The 16305-nt window shown below is 54.9% G+C and overlaps 1 protein-coding gene across 3 annotated transcripts; it reads left to right on the top strand.

Annotated features, from left to right (window-relative positions):
• The first annotated feature begins 1351 nt into the window (after positions 1 to 1351).
• Positions 1352 to 15480, top strand: DAPK3 (death associated protein kinase 3). 3 transcript variants are annotated; one of them, XM_017647437.3, is made up of 9 exons: positions 1352 to 1475; positions 2445 to 2601; positions 7878 to 8238; positions 8520 to 8649; positions 8972 to 9020; positions 9706 to 9732; positions 11697 to 11849; positions 12900 to 12945; positions 13457 to 15480. In XM_017647437.3, the coding sequence occupies exons 2-9, from the start codon at positions 2540 to 2542 to the stop codon at positions 13991 to 13993; spliced, it is 1365 nt and encodes a 454-aa protein (XP_017502926.1). In that variant the 5' UTR covers positions 1352 to 1475; positions 2445 to 2539; the 3' UTR covers positions 13994 to 15480. The 3 variants fall into 3 exon arrangements, with proteins under 3 accessions (XP_017502926.1, XP_017502927.1, XP_036874208.1); XM_017647438.3 differs by having other exon boundaries at positions 1387 to 1491; XM_037018313.2 differs by lacking the exon at positions 1352 to 1475 and adding an exon at positions 1780 to 1798.
• The last annotated feature ends 825 nt before the right edge of the window (positions 15481 to 16305 follow it).

Here is a 16305-nt window from a genome sequence, read left to right as displayed (position 1 = left end):
ACACAAATCCCAGTTGAGAGATATTTTACAAAATACCTCACTAAGCCCTTGAAAAAGTTACCCCAAACCAGAAAGTCTTTGAGAAATTGTCACAGCCAATAGAAGCGTAAGAACTGTCATGTCGGATCCTGGGACAGAAAATAAACGTTAGGGAAAACAGGGAATCTGAATAAAGTGTGGACTTCGTTATAGTATTACTATTGGTCCCTTAGTTGTGACAAATGTAAGATGTAATAAGGGAAACTGGGAATGGGAGAAGGTGTTGCTTTAGCTGTGTGTGGGAGTCAGACAAGAGTGGAAGGCGATCAGGCGAAGGAACAGCTCATAAAAATTGGAGTGGGACTGCCAACTGCCTGCAGGCCTGGGAGCAGACTCAGGACCGGGGAATTTTAAGACAAAGATTTCCACGGGATAGGCATGCCCCATTAAGGCCAAAATGTAAACCCATAGGAATCTGGGAATATTTGTTTTGTTTTATTTTCAACCACAAAAGTAACTCAGAAGGTGGAATAAAAACAGTGGCCCTGCTTATCAAAAAAAACCAAAAAATTGCAGTGGGAAGTCTGAAGGAAAACAAACGCGGTTGGAGTGGAGTGAAAAACAGGTGTAATGGCATGGTTTTAAGACGGTTAGTGCAGGCCAAAAAACATGACAGATGGCATCTGAGGTGGTTCAGCGCTGGCTTTGGGTTCAGGCCTATCTGGGAATGAATCTCAGCTATGCCATTTACTGGCTGTGTGACTTTGGGTAGGTTATATTACCTCTCTGGGTTTGGCTTCCCCATCTGCAGAATGGGGGAAACAGTAATATATTTTACCTACTAATATTGTTGATTGGTACACACTAAAGCTCAGTAGATGCTAGCTGTTTTATCATGTATCTGGAGGTGAGAAGGGGTCCGAAGAATCCTTAAGCATGAATGGCAACCCTCCTCATTTGCATTTATGTATTTGGAATGCGGGTAACATCTTACAGAGAAGGAAACTGCCGCTCATGGACAAAGCAGCCCGCGGGCCACCCCAGGAGCTTTCATACCGGAGCTGGGCCTTGGATTCGCGTACCTTGTGCCTAAGAAAGGCAGGTAGCGAGATGCACTAGTTAAGCAACCCACCTGCTTCAGGATCTGGATTAGAGGAGAGAGGGCGGGGCAGACCAGGAGCCGGAAGTCAGCCTTCAGGTTTCCGTAAGCCTGACCGACGTCCATTACAGCCAATCAGGTGCACGAGGGTGTGCCTCTGCGCCAGTGACGAGACGGCATCGGCCAGATGCTAGAGGACCAGCCTGGAAGGCGGTAGAGGGCGGGGCATCACGAGCGGCGGGACCGCTGACCACTGGGACATGGGATCCGCCTCCAGGGGGCGGGCACTTACGGACGCGGTGACGTCAGCCCTAGTCGGTACGTCGCCGCGGTCGAGGCCGCGGTGCTTGATCCTGTAGCGGCAGAGGGGTCGGTTCGAGGCGCGGGGCCGCAGAGGGTACGGAGTGGGCTCGGTATGAGGCTGGTGGGTCTGGGAGGCCCGTGGCGGCGCTTTGGGAACGTGTGGGGACCTCTGGGATGACCGAGCAGGAGAAGGGCTGGCCAGGGCCGGCAAGGGGCGTGGCGGCTTGGGGACGCTCCAGCAGGGATCTTCGGGGTTGGGAGGTCTGTGAAGGGGGCCGTCGAGGTCTGCCTGGGAGCTGGTGCGAAGGTTAGGGGTGAAGGACGATCGCAGGAACACTAAGATGTGGCCCTTCGTGGGGCCCGTTTGGTGTGGGGCTTCTGATGTTTGAAGGGGTGCTTTCTAGAAGCGGGGAAGAGGTTAGTTTTGCAAGGATGCTGGTCAGAGGGAGGCAGGGGTGGGTAGAGCGCCTGCAGGAGCTTGAAAGCCATTGTCCAGTTCCTGGGGAATTCAGGTTTGTGGTTAGCCCACCGCTGAGGAGGGTCTTAAGAGAGATCTTAAGTCGAGGTGGGAGGAGGGTTTGGTGGTGGAATGGGAAAAGACAAAGAGGGCTGGAGGCCGCAGATGAGCAGGAGAGTGGGAGTGCCACTGGGACTAGAACTCGTTAGGAAGTGGGCAGGTGTGAGGAGCCCCAGGGTTTGGGTGTGTGAAGAGCATGGGGGAACTTGCAGGACTGTGTGGGGCTCTGGTTAAGCAGGTTGGGAGATGCCCAGGAGGGAGAGGCAGAGAGGTGGGAGCAGTGTGTGGGGAACCAGAGGTATGTGCCTGGTGGGAGTTTACAGGGGTGAAGGTGGCCCAGTGGGGCTGATGGTGACTGGGTGGTGTGTGGTCTAAATGAAATCACACATGAAAGTACCCAGCCTGCCCAATTCACGTGCCCTCTATGAAGAGTTGGGTGCTTCAGGAAGGAGTGATGTGGAACCCATTTTCAGGGAGCAGGTTGCTCCATTTGCCTAAGAATAATGGCTGGTGTCTCCCTCTTTCTCTCTTTCCCCATCTCCTTAGGATAACAGGTAGGGGGCTCTCCCAGGTCCTGTCCCCGGGGTTCAGTTACTGGACTTCCACCCGAGCAGAAGGTGCTGGAAGGCGGACCGGCCACCATGTCCACATTCAGGCAGGAAGATGTGGAAGACCACTATGAGATGGGAGAGGAGCTGGGCAGGTGAGCAGTGGTTCTGGGGACTGGGAGGGATGGGGGCTTTTGGACAGTGTGTCCCCTCATGTCCTTGATCCTGCAGTCCAAGAAGGAATGAGTCAGTGTCCTGTGCTAGTGGAACAGGTTTGGGCTTTAGAGTAGGGTGTCAATTCTTGCTCTGGTGTCCTCTGTGTTTCCTTTGGGAAGAAATGTAATCGAGCTTATATAGCACCGAACCCAGTGCCTGGCATGTGGCATGAGATCAGTAGATGTTAGCAGTTTTGTTGTTAAAGGTCTGTCTCTCTTCTTTCGTGGGAGGCACTTGAGTCTCCCCAGCTCTTTGCACGTTTCCAGGGAAGGCCTCCTGTCTGGCTCACATCCCTGCCAATTGTTTAGCATTCTTGTGGGAAAGAGTGGAGGTTTTCCATTCCAGCCAGGCAGTTGATTTCCTGCCTGGCTAGGCCTTGGAACGTCTCCTGGAAGCTCCCCTGCCTCAGATTAGCCAGGCACCATCCCCCCCTCCCTTTTTTTTAACAGAGTCTCAAACCTTATTTGGTGAGTTTGCTGCTGGCTGGCCCCATGATGTCACCAGAAGGGAATGTAAATAACTGAGCCCTGCATCGGGCCTTTGCTAAGAGGGCGCTTGAGACTCATTTGGAATTCTGAAGTCCTGCCTTTAGGAATTTCCTCTTACAGTTTGTACAGTAAGAGTGGTAGAGAATGGTGCTCCCCAGCCCTTCAAGAAGCTCATACTTTATTGTTGAAAATATTAGGACCTTCACCTGAGTTGAGTTGGCAAAGTCAGCTTAAATGACCTATGTTTATTCCCTTTAACCACTGAATCCACTCTTAGGAATTAATTCATTGGCAGTATATGAATGCATGGACCTAGTGACCTGTAAACAGGGATAGTTGCTATTAGGGTTTTATATAAGCCAAAGATAGGAAGCCTTCTCAGTGACCAGTATAGCACCACCACTTCTGTGGATGGAATATTATGCAGCTGTTAAAAAGAGCCAGGTGACCTGTATAATGCATGCCCCCTAGGAAATTCATTGAAATTTTGTACTAGTTGTATCAATTTTAATACTTTTAATTAATATTATTTAACCCAATAGTTCAAACTGTTATCATTTGTTTATAATTGCGATAAGAATTATTAATGAAGTATTTTACCACCTTTCTTTGATGTGTGGCCAGCGGCTGCCATCTTGGGCAGTACTGCTGTGTGTAATAATCTGGAACATTCTCAGAAATGCATGATTAAAGGTACAGGACTCTGCATGCCCTGCTACAGTTTGTATAAATTATAAATGTTTGGATGTCTGAGTTCTAGGCTGACTTTATGTCACTTGCATTAATCTACAAGTCAGGGGCCATTATTATCCCATTCTATAGGTAAAGAAACTGGGACTGAGAGAGGGGAAGCAGCTTGCCTGAGGCCAGTCAGATGGAAGTGGGCGAGCAGAATTTGGGCCTTGAGCTCAAACCCCACCATCCCCATAGCCTATGCGTGCAGGAACCCGAGGTGGGCATCTGACCACTTGGAAATGGGCTTATTAGACGTCTGCATGATCACCGGGCCCTGCATGTTGGAAAGGGAGTGTGTCCCAGTGCCCAAAACGTCACCCTCTTGTCAGTGTTCACCCAGTGCTGAAGCTGGCCACTGTGATAAGCCCTCAGTTTCAGAGAGGATCAAGCTGGAATTCAGTCTCTGGCAGAACTGTGTCCTTCCTGCCTCCCATTATTTACTGTCTTTGGGGAGTTAGCTGCTGAGAATCTCCATGATAACAGGGACCTCAAGCAGGGACGCGTTTTCTTGTCCCAGGGGTCATGGGGCCGAACCAGAAGCGTTTCTTCATGTGTGCATGGGGGGTGGGGGTGGAGGAGGGGCAGGCACAGCTCTTTCTTCCCAATTCAAGATCACATTGATAATCTCCAGAAATAAATTAATCTGTAGTCGATGAATCCGTGGACTTCCACCTTGGCCTCCAAGTCAGGGAGTGGTGTGTGCAGTTGTATTAGCTTGGGCTGCCATAGCAAAGTGCCACAGACTGGGTGGCTTCACCAGGGGGCATTTATTGTCTCCCAGTTTGGGAGGCCAGAAGTCCAAGACTCAAGGTGTCACAGGCTTGGTTTCTTCAGAGGCGTCTCTCCTCGGCTTGCAGATGGCCGTCTTCTCCCTGTGTCCTCATGTGGTTGTCCCTCTGTGCGTGTCTGGCTCCCAGTCTCCTCCTCTTACAGAGTCACATTGGATCCGGGCCACCCTCCTGACCTCATTTTCACTTAATCACTCTTTTAAAGAATCTTTCTCCAAATAGTCACATTCTGAGGTCCTGGGAATTTGGGCTTTAATATACAGATTTTTGGGAGACAGAATTCAGGTGTGGCAGCATCTTTTCACCTGTTCCCGGGAGCTCTTACTTGTCTTTATTTGTTCAGCTTGGAATAAAGCTAGAGGAAAATGATCCTTGTATTTGAAAATCAGGTCATATGTTCAGTGCTCAGCACAGCGTTGCTGGCATGTGGTGAACACTTAGCACTTGATGTTACCATCAGTGAGGTGTTGCGGGGTGGGCGGCAGACCTGGAAGAATTAGCTTGGTTGATGTCTGGGGTGGGGGTCGGGGAGTGTTAGCCAGCTCGGTGGTCGGTGCGAGCATAGCATGCTCAGGCCATCGCAGCGGACTAGCTGCGAGGATGCGAGGCCTCCTCAGGAGCATTTTGCCCTTCTTGTCTGACCTGTGGCGTTTAGATTACTGTTTAAGTCTCCTCTTGCTGCTATAACAAATCACCGCAATTTAGTGGCTTAGAAGAATGTGTATTCATGATCTTAAAGGTTTGGAATCTGCAGGGCTGGTTCCTCCGGAGGCTTCAGGTAAAACTGTTCCCTGCATCTCCCTGCTTCTGGAGAGCCCCTTGCCTTGGCTTGGGGCCCCCTCCTCCATCTTCACAGCCAGCAGCCCAGCCCCTTCTCATTTCCCTCTGACGTTGACCCTTCGGCCTCCCTCCCTTGTGATGACACTGGCCCCTCGGCTAACCCAGGGTCACCTGTATCTCGGGCCTTAAATTAATCCCATCTGCAGAGTCCCTTTCACCTCGAGAGGCAATGTTCACAGGTTCTGGGAATTTGGATGTGAGCCTCTTTGTGTGTGGAGGGGGCATTATTTAGCACCATGATAAATAATTTTGTACCTCCCACCAGCCTACCTTAAACTTCACCCACCTTCTCGCCACCCAAGTGCGGGCAGAACATATCTGTGATGGTCCCCTGTGGGCACATCTGCTCCTTGATGTTGATGAGGGCAGTGGCTTAGGTGCTCGCCAGCTATAAGTGGTCCTGCGCATTGTAAGTAGGTTCACTGACTTGGGCAAATCCTGTCAGGTCTTTGGGCTTTTCTGAGAGCCCTGCTGGCTTGGCAAAGGTGCCCTGTCTCTGTTCTCAGGCTCATTCTGCCTGGCCTCTCTCTCCTCTGCCATCACCAACTTAAGAGATCCCTCCTGTCCCTGAGGCGTATGGCTGCCATTCCTTACTCCACGCCCTGTCTCCCATTTCCCTGAGATGTCACACAGTTTCTTTTATCTTGAGCCCTGGCAGTGCCTCATTTAAGTTTCTTGTCTGGAACATGTGCCTTCCTTCTGTCTTGGAATTGGTCCCTCTGCTCATGTGCGTCTGCGCATAACCTCCAGAAACAGGAGTCCGCAAACTGTGGCCCGTGAGCCCGATGCAGCCGAGTCTGTGTACTGCTGTACACCACGGACTGGAACGGTTTTTAAACTTTTTAAAGGGTTGTAAAAACACACAAGAGTTGTGACAGAGACCATATGACCTGTAAAGCTAAAAAGATTTACTGTCTGCCCTTTTTCAGTCAACTCCTGAGTTGAAGCAAGTTAACAAAACTAAGTTCCTAGACAGCAGTAGAGTTTGGACATTGGACAGCTCCCTGGGGTGCAGTAAATAGAATTTCTCTCATTTAAATAACAGCTGTCAAGGTTCATACACAATCCATACAGTTCATTCATTTAAAGTGTACAAGCTAATGATCTTTAGTATTTTTGTAGCGTTTTACAACTGTCACCCCTAAATAATTCCTGAATGCTTTCATCACACCAAAATGAAGCTCAATATCCATTAACAGAGACTCCCCATTCCTCCAGCAGCCATAAACCCACTTTCTGTCTGTGAATTTGCCTGTTCTGGGCATTTCACAGAAATGGGATCACACTCCGTGTGGCCTTCTGTGTCTGGTGCCTCTTACTAAGCGCCATGTGGTCAGGGTGCATAGCGTGTGCCAGAGCTCTACGCCTTTTCATGGCTGAGTGACGTGTGTGGATGGACCACGCTGTGTGTATCTGTTCATCTGCTGATGGACACCTGGTTGTTCCCACCTTCTGGCTGCTATGAATCGTGCTGTTAGGAAGATTTGCCCACCGGGTCCTGTGTGAGTGTGTGCTGTCCTAGGATAGACTCTAGGAGTGGGGCTGCTGGGTCAGCTGGGAACTCCACGTTGACCCTTCCGAGGAGCCACCAGCCTGTTTGCCACAGCGGCTGCCCATTTTGCATCCCTACCAGCTGTGTGTGCGTGTTCTCATTTCTCCACACCCTCACTCGTCTGTTATTCTGAAATTGTGTGCACTTTCTTGAGTTTGCTATTTGAAGAAGCTCTTTTGAACTCAATGGCTTTTTCATCAGGTTTTTAAAAATAGCGAAATGCACCCTGAAAAGTTGAATCAGTATAGAATCATCTCAAATAAGCAGGAAGGACCACTCTCTGCTGCGCCATTCCCCAGGTCCCTCTCCTCGGCGATGTCTGTTAGCAGGTTGGGCACGTCCCCTGGACCTTTGTCCCTGCAGGGACCCACATCACCGTCTGCGCACCTGGGGACAGCGCACGCCCTTTTAAACAGCAGGAGCTCATCCTGCGTTGTTCTGCCACTGGCCTTCTCGCCTAGCAGGTCCCCACCATGTCTTTTAATGCTGCACACAGAGAGCTGCCTCCAGTTCTTTTCATCACTGTGAGATTCCGCTGGACCTACTATGGTAGCTCCAGCTCCTGTGTGATAAACATGGAGCTGTTTCCGTTCTTCTTGCTGTTGCAGCAATGCCATGGCAGCCGTGCATCCTGCACCACTTGGCACTCACACAGAGGCACCTGCCGGGGACTTCTCGGGGAGAGTGGGGGTTGGTCATCTGCGTGGCACCAGGAACTGGAAAAGCGCTGTTCCGAAAGGTCCCATTCTTTCTGCTCCTCCTCGGAGTGGGTCTCTCTCAGTGCCCTGCTCCCATCTCCTCTGTCCCTGCAGCGGCCAGTTTGCAATTGTGCGAAAATGCCGGCAGAAGGGCACCGGGAAGGAGTACGCCGCGAAGTTCATCAAGAAGCGCCGCTTGTCCTCCAGCCGGCGGGGCGTCAGCCGGGAGGAGATCGAGCGGGAGGTGGACATCCTGCGTGAGATCCGGCACCCCAACATCATCACGCTGCATGACATCTTTGAGAATAAGACTGACGTCGTGCTCATCCTGGAGCTGGTCTCAGGTGGGGAGCTCTTTGATTTCCTGGCAGAGAAGGAGTCGCTGACGGAGGATGAGGCCACCCAGTTCCTCAAGCAGATCCTGGACGGTGTCCACTACCTGCACTCCAAGCGCATCGCCCACTTCGACCTCAAGGTGAGCCCTGCCGGGCCCAGGATGGAGCTGGGGTGGCCAGCACGGTGAGGCCCGGCTCACACGGGCGCAGAACGCACACCCGCCCCCTGAACCCATTGCTGCCCAGGAGCTTGAGGGGACGAACCTGGTCAGGCTTGGAACCGTGGGTGGGCTCAGCTGCCCACACCCCTTGGACTGGGAGTGCAGGGGGTTCTCAGGGCAAATGGGTGCTGTGTGTGGAGATGCGGGCCGGCAGAGGCAGCAGAGCCCCCCACTGCCCTGCTTTCCCTCCCCACCCCCAGCCAGAGAACATAATGCTCCTGGACAAGAGCGTGCCCAACCCAAGGATCAAGCTCATAGACTTTGGCATCGCCCACAAGATTGAAGCAGGGAACGAGTTCAAGAACATCTTTGGCACCCCAGAGTTTGTGGGTAAGGCCCTGCATGGTGCGTCAGGGGCCAGGGCTCAGGGTGGAGCGTTTGATTTCTGGCTGGCATGGGGCGAGTTGGGCCTGGCCCCTGGATACCCGGTGTACCACCCTCAGGTTTCCTCTCCCATGTCCTGGCATTGGTCACATGGGAGCTCAGGGCCTTCCTGGCCCAGAGCCAGCCTTGCCCGTGTGCCTGTGTTCAACCCCCACTCCCCAGGTAGTCCCCTGTGGTTGGGGCTGTGCCACTCCCCTTGCCCGTCCCAGTGCTGCCTCGGACACACCCAGCACTTGACCCTGCACCTTCTGTCTCCCTGTCCCCGCAGCTCCCGAAATTGTCAACTATGAACCCTTGGGTCTAGAGGCAGACATGTGGTGAGTGGCATGGGGAGTGGCGGGGCTCAGGGCTGCCAGGCACGAAGCCTGACACATACCTGGGACCGGGCCTTCCTGCTCCTCAGGGAGCCCCCAGCTGTCCCAGGAGCTGCGGGGCCACAGCCACAGGCCGGGACTCAGCCTCTTCTCGTGGTCTTGGTGTTCTTTGGCCTGTGCAGGAGGGACTGTTGCCTTAAACTGGGATGGGCAGATTAGAGCCCATAGGCCAGAGCAGGCCCATGAGCTAGACATGGTTTTCTCATTTTTAAAGGATTATTATTAAAAACAAAATAGACAACACAACAGAGACTATTTGGTTCACACAGCCTGAAATACTGTCTGAACCTTTATAGAAAGTTTGCCAACCTGCTTTGGGGCACACTGGGCCCCGAAGAGCCATGTCTGTGTGGTTTCTGGGGCCACTGTGCTGTCTGCCCTGCCCCTGGCCAGTTTGAGCCTTGACAGGCAGGTGTGGTTGGGCGTCCTTAAGTATCCAACCTTGAGACCCTGGGGCAGAGAGAGGCCGGGACTTGGCAGAGGCCAGCACACCCTGCAAGGAGAGTGGGCTGCAGGCTTCTGGCTTGCTGTGGGCCCTTGACCCCTGGCCTTTGGGAGATTCTGGGGCTGGGGGTGCTCTCCCCATGGCTGAGCTGACCCCTCATCTCCTCTCTTGTGTTCTCTCCAGGAGCATTGGCGTCATCACCTATATCCTGTGAGTTCCTGGTCAGCGCTTCCCCCACTCCTGGGGCTTTGCTGGTCAGGAGGAGGGCCAGGAAGGCTCCCGGGCGGGGACAGCAACCCCGAGCACAGGACTTCTTGTGCTCTGACGGATTGCAGGGCTCAGTGACTCGATGGAGGGAAGAATGAATGAATGAGCGAATGAATGAATTTGTGCAGGAGAGAAAAGTGTGGCTCCTGCCTTGGGGGCTTCCGGAGGGTTCAGAAGGCCCCACACCCTCTGGTGCAGGGCCTGAGCCAGGACTGCGTGTCCCCCTCCCTCTCAGCCCCACTCTGCGCGGAAATGGGGTTTGACTCCGAGGTTATCTCCAACGTTTGGATCGTTGCTCCTCTCCGTCCCCGCAGCAGGCCTGCTCCTGCTGATCTTTATTTCCTTGTCAGTGGGCATAGTGACCACACTTGAAGGGTTCCGAAGATGGTTGTTTTAGTTTTATATTTTTTTAAAATACTTGAGGTAAGTGTAGATGCATGGTGGAGGAGTTGCAGAAACAGCACAGAGTCCCCTAGTCGTGATATCTCAAACAGGGCCCTTAGCAACATGAGCGTCACCGAGGCGCACTGGCCAGCAGCGTGCGGCAGCAGCTCGGGTTCCTCGGGTTTCCACTCACGCCCTCGCTCTGGCCCAGGACCCAGGATGCTTACTGCAGGCGGTTCTCTGACACCAACTTGTGCCCGGCAGTGTGACTCAGTTCTCACACCATCCACCTGGAGATGGATTCGGGTCCCACAGGTCAAGGGCCTGGTCTCACTTCAGATGCCATTTGCAAGTCTGGGTTGTCACCCGTGCTTCTCATGCTTCTGACCTTCTGGCTGTAGATCGGAGGTCCCCGTGAGCTCCTTCTCAGGTTGGATAATTTGCTAGGGCAGCTCCCTCCCAGCACCCGGAAACAGTTTATATACTGTTACCAGTTTATCACAAAGGATATTGTATAGGACACAGGTGAACAGCTAGGTGAGGTCCACGGGGTGTGGTGTAGGAGGGTCTGAGCACAGAGGCTTCGTTCCCATGGAGTGGGGGGGGGCGCCTCTCTCCCAGCACATGGACGTCATCCCTCATCCAAAAGCTCTCTAAAACCCGTACTATTGGGATTTTATGGTGGCTCACCATGGAGGTGTGAGGGATTAAATTGTTGGTCGTTACTGATTGGCTCAACCTCCAGCCCCTCTCCCCTCTGTGGAAATCAGGGGTGGGGCCAGAAGTTGCACCCCTCTGGTCGGTCCTACAGCGTGTTCCCCCGGCTGCCATCCCCAGTCCTGTAGGTGCAGGGGCTTTCCAAAGGTGGCCTGTTAGCATGGACTCAGGTGTGGTTGGAAGGGCCTAGTTAGGAATAACAAAAGACCCTTCACTCTCCTCACCCTGGACCTATTTCAGGAACCGAGGACAAAGACCGGATATTATACCAGAAGAGGTTCCCGCCTTCTTAGTTCTTACTGCTTAAGAAAACTCAAGGGTTTTGGGGGTTGTGTGAGGACAAGGACCAAATATGTACTTCTCACCGTGTGTCCCGGGGTCATGTGCCCAGAGCCCTGCAGGGTGGTGGTGTGGGCGCCTCGGTGCAGCCTCTCAGGAGTCACCCGTGTCCGTGGGTTGTCATCAGCAGTGTACACCATGGCCACGTGTTGGTGTGTCAGCCAGGACTGCCCTGAAAAGTCACCGGTTTTCTCTCCGTAATCACCAAGGAGGGATGCTATGGCAACTTGCCCACACATTTTAACACCTGTCAGTGGCTGGGCAGTGGATTTTTTATGCCCTCTGGTTGGCTAGGGATTGGCTGGGGAGGTTTTCAGGGGAATGTGGGTGTGTGCGGTGGCCCAGGGCCCTGTGTCTGCCTTCCTCTGCTGGCCCCGTCGTGGGCGTGGCAGACCTGGGTGGTAACCCAGGCAGTGGCTTGGTTGTGGAGCAGGCACAAGGAGTTGAGCCCCAAGTCTGTCTTACAGCTTGAGTGGTGCGTCCCCATTCCTGGGTGAAACCAAGCAGGAAACCCTGACCAACATCTCGGCGGTGAATTACGACTTCGACGAGGAGTACTTCAGCAACACCAGCGAGCTGGCCAAGGACTTCATCCGCCGGCTGCTTGTCAAGGACCCCAAGTAGGAGCCCCAGGCCGGGTGGGAGGTCGGGGGGCTGTCCCCGCAGGGAAGGCCAAGGGAGCCCTAGAACACGTCCCTCTGCCACCACCTCCCTGTAGCTGGGAACCAGGAGTGGTTACCCCTGGGTTGGTGATAGCAGTGGGTGGCTTGGGTTGGCCCACACTGTTTCTTTCAAAAGAGCTTTTAATTTGTTGCCAGTGTTTACAGTAGGAAGTCACATAAAATTCCAGGTCACTTTTTTTATTTCCCTTAAAGTCAAAATCCTGACAAGGGAGCCCTCAGCCCCAGAGAGGCACTCCTGTGGGCAGCAGCCTTCCCCTGGTGTGAGCCCCCATTCCTGCTGCCTGCCCGGCCCCTCCCGCGGCCGCCTGGGTACGCGAGACCCCAGTGTGAGGGCTCCACCTTGGCAACAGAGCCCCTCAGGGAACAGAGATGGGCCGGGTGGGAGGGTGAAAATAGGTAAAGGGGATAAAGAGGCACAGAATCTCAGTCGCAATATAAATTAGTCATGGGGATGGAAGTGCAGTGCAGAGAAGAATGTGGTCCGTAGCTGTGTAACATCTTTCTATACTGACAGATGGTAGCTGCTAGTTGAGGCGGCGTTTAGTAGTGTAGGTAACTGTTGTCACTGTGTTGTGTGCTTGAAACCAAATCATATTGTGTATCAGCTATACTTCAGTGAGAAATACATATTTAAAAAGAAAATCCAGGCTCCTTCAAAAAAAACAAACATGGAAACCGTGGAGCTGCTGCCTCCACCGGCCCCTTGATGGGCTCCTTGTTAGTGGCCGAGCAGAACGATGCTTTTGCCTATCTGTGCATTTTAAGGTTTCAGGGACTTGTCTGTAGGCTAGAAGGTGACTTTAGGAGTTTGGGGGTCTCCTGGGCCAGGTGTCTTGAGTTGGCGGTACGTGGGACCGAGAATAGAGCCTGGGGGTGTGGGGCAGGTGGAGCCTGGAAAACCCTCCCTCTCTGCTTGGCTCTTCCTGTGAGCCTTGGGGGACGGGGCAGGTGGCACCTGTGTGACTAACCAGAGGGGGGCTCTTCCAGGAGAAGAATGACCATTGCCCAGAGCTTGGAACATTCCTGGATCAAGGTGAGGCTGGTGGGGCTGTTCCCCCTTAAGGATGGCAGGTGTGACAAGCCCTCAGTATGCAGGGAGGGTCTCCGAGGGAGTGGGCCTGGGCAGGGGGACACCGGGTACACACTGAGACGGCATTGGCATTGTCTCCCTGACACCCTTTCAGGGTCCTTGGCCCTCTGTGCATGCAGAGGGCTACCTTTAGGCCAGGGGTGGTAGCTGCCTGCTGTAAAGGGCCAGAGAATAAGTACTTTCTGCTCCTTGGCGTCTGGCATGAGCTCTGCCACCGTATAAGGAAAGTGCCATGTGAATAGGCATGGTCGTGGGCCAGTGAAATTTTATTCAGGTAAAATAAAACTTTACCCATCAGCCCTGGGCACCCTGGCCTCTCTTCTAGAGGTGCAGGCAGTTCCTTCAGGTCGGTGGTGGGTGGCCTCTGAAATCGACTCTTCCCATCCCCCAGACATGACCCCCAGTGGGCTGGCACCTGCCCCCTGCCCCAGGCATTGTTCCTGTCTCCCTGTAGGCAATTCGGCGACGGAATGTGCGGCGCGAGGACAGCGGCCGGAAGCCGGAGCGTAGGCGCCTGAAGACGGCCCGCCTCAAGGAGTACACCATCAAGTCACACTCAAGCATGCCCCCAAACAACACGTACATCAATTTCGAGCGCTTCTCCAAGGTGCTGGAGGAGGTGGCGGCGGCCGAGGAGGGTCTGCGCGGGCTGGAGCGCAGCCGGCGCCTCTTCCAGGAGGACATAGGGGCGCTGGCAGCCATCTACGAGGAGAAGGAGGCCTGGTACCGGGAGGAGAATGAGAGCATCGGTCAGGACCTGCGGCGGCTGCGGCAGGAGCTGCACAAGACCGAGGCGCTTCAGCGGCAAGCCCAGGAGGAGGCCAAGGGCGCCCTGCTGGGGGCCAGCGGGCTCAAGCGCCGCTTCAGCCGCCTGGAGAACCGCTACGAGGCCCTGGCCAAGCAGGTGGCCTCTGAGATGCGGTTCGTGCAGGATTTGGTGCGAGCCATGGAGCAGGAGAAGCTGCAGGGGGTGGAGTGCAGCCTCCGCTAGGGCCACATGGGGCAGGCGGGCAGGCCCAGAGGGTACTGGGGCGATGGCTGTCCTTTGCAGCCAGGGAAGGGCACTGGGCTGGGGCATGTTCCATGAGCCCAGGAGTTGCAGCCACGGGGTAGGGCTCAGTCACAGGAGGACAGGCTGGTCTGGGCCTCTTCTCCTGCCCCCACCCCCACCTTCCATAGGGCCGCCTCTGTAGCCCGGCTCTCTCCCGGGCCTGCAGCATCAGCAGGGAACTCTGAACTCTGAACTCTGAGGGGTTGGTACTGCCAGGGTGAAATTGGACATGGTAGACACAGGTGCCTCATACCTGGCAGGGCGACAGGGTGGCCACCTTCATGTGCAGGGCCTAGGTCGGGGCTTCAGGCCCTCCACTCCGGTCTGTGCACATGGCCCCTCGGGGGGGCTTTGCCGAGGGACTCCGGGCTTGGGGTTGGAGGGGCCCCAGCGGCCCTGCAGGCACTTCCTCCAGGTCGGCAGTGGGTGGCCTCTGAGACCGGCTCTTCCCATCCCCCAGCCCCTGAAAACATCCCTGGCCCAGGGCGGGGCCCCTGAGCCCCCACTGAGGAGGTGACCCGCCTTGGCGGTGCTATTGGGGGCTGTGGCTGGGCATGGTGCCTGGACTCAGTGATTGAACATCTGCAGAAGCCGAGTCCCTGGGGCCTCCCTGAAGTCCCGGGAGGCCCCAGGTGCTGGGGGTGCACACCCCTCCAGAGCGCCTGTGAAGTACTCATGAGGCGGGCTGGAGCTGTCCCCGCTCCGGGGCCTCAGGATGCCAGTGCCGTCTACCCAGCTCCCTTCTCCAGTGCTGTGTTTTGGCCTGCCAGGGCTCCAGGCCAGCATCCCTTGTGGTGGGCCATGCGGAGTATTCACCCCAGAACACTGCAGAGGCCGAGTTCCCCTGCCAGGGAGCAGTGGGGTCCCTTTGCCCTCCAAGGCTCTGCACTGTCCTGGGGGAGGGGTTGTCTTGTCTGCCCCTGCCGGTGTTCCCCTTGAGCACCTGGCCTGGAAGGTGCTTCCCTGGAGCAGAAGTGGGGGGGTGTTGCAGAGGGCAGTGCCTCTGTGCGCCACTAGGTGCCACTCCCGAGCAGGGTCTTGGCTCCAGGCTTCAATGGACAACGGTCTCTAGCTGGTGGCTGCTCTGAGCTCAGAGCTCTCCTGCAGGGTGTGAAGCAAGGGACACCTTGTTCAACCCTGCCTTAGCCCAGAGGAGTTCTTCAAACAGAGGCCAGCACAGGCCGAGGGAGGAGCCCCGCAGGTGGGACTGGTTCTCCAGCTATGGCTCAGGCCACCAGTTTGCTGCTTGGGGCCGAGGCAGGACCTTGGGACCTGGCTGTGGGGTCCTTCCTCAGGCCCAGGCCCGTCCCTGGGGGCTGGGTTGAGACCCCCTGTACACCCCTCATAAGCTTTGTTGTATCTCATGCATGCCTGTGCGAGCACGTGCCTGCCTCAAGCCTCAAGGAAATAAAGGCCCACTTGCCTGACATCCAGCCGTTTTCTGTGCTCTGACCCTGGTGGGGGGGCAGACAGCCTGGCAGTCACCCTGCTGTGGCCTTTTCAGGCTCTTGTGTCTCCATCTGTCCACTGCCTGTCCCCATGCTACTTGGAAAGAGGAGGGCACACCTGGGGGGCCCCAGAGGCTTTGTGACCTTGGGGTTCTGCCTGTCTCTGGTTACTTTTGCTGCAATGGGATGGAAGTTTCCAGGCAGCCAGTGTGGGGTCAGAGGGCGTTCCTGTCCCTTTATGCCTCCTGGGATGCTGACAGGTTATAGTGGGTACACCTGTCCTGCTTCGGGCCCTGGGTGCAGACTTCATCACAGGGCGCCACCCCCAGCCCAGGGTGCTCAGGAGGCTTGCAGCTGGTGTCCTTGCCACTTCTGCTGCCGCCTGGTGCTGCCGCCTGGTGCAGCCGCTGAGTCTGGAATGTGGCTCCAGAGGGGGAACCTTCTGGCCCTTTACTTCCTGCCCAGGAGCCGAAGTTCTGAGCCTTCAGCAGCCCCCCCCAGTCATCCCTCTATTTCTTCGCTCCATGCACCAAGGGGCACATTTCTCCCAGGGGGTTTTGAATTTTTAAAAAGTTCAGCTATGACTCATAAAATTCATCCTTTTTTCATCTCTTTTTGGTCAACCTCTAGTTTTAACATTTCAGTAAATTTTAGCTCATTGAATGCTCAGGCCTCACACGGGTTTTCCCAAGTCTGTCCGTGACTGGAGAGAGACCAGAAATTCACTTAGGGCTTAAACCTACCCTGCCAGTATATAGGGTCCACCATACCGAAGGGCTGCATCCCCAGGGTCTGTTTGGGGGT

Source organism: Manis javanica, chromosome 13 (assembly GCF_040802235.1).
Source record: "Manis javanica isolate MJ-LG chromosome 13, MJ_LKY, whole genome shotgun sequence".
NCBI lineage: Eukaryota > Metazoa > Chordata > Mammalia > Pholidota > Manidae > Manis > Manis javanica.
This window is presented reverse-complemented; position numbering and strand designations above follow the sequence as displayed.

What these genes read in the sequence shown, in the direction of transcription:
- DAPK3 (XM_017647437.3), top strand. Translation starts at nt 2,540, where the DNA reads ATGTCCACATTCAGGCAGGAAGATGTGGAAGACCACTATGAGATGGGA. An exon ending in TGGCACCCCAGAGTTTGTGG is followed by an intron (nt 8,650 to 8,971) that starts GTAAGGCCCTGC and finishes CTGTCCCCGCAG; the next exon opens with CTCCCGAAATTGTCAACTAT. An exon ending in TGGAACATTCCTGGATCAAG is followed by an intron (nt 12,946 to 13,456) that starts GTGAGGCTGGTG and finishes GTCTCCCTGTAG; the next exon opens with GCAATTCGGCGACGGAATGT.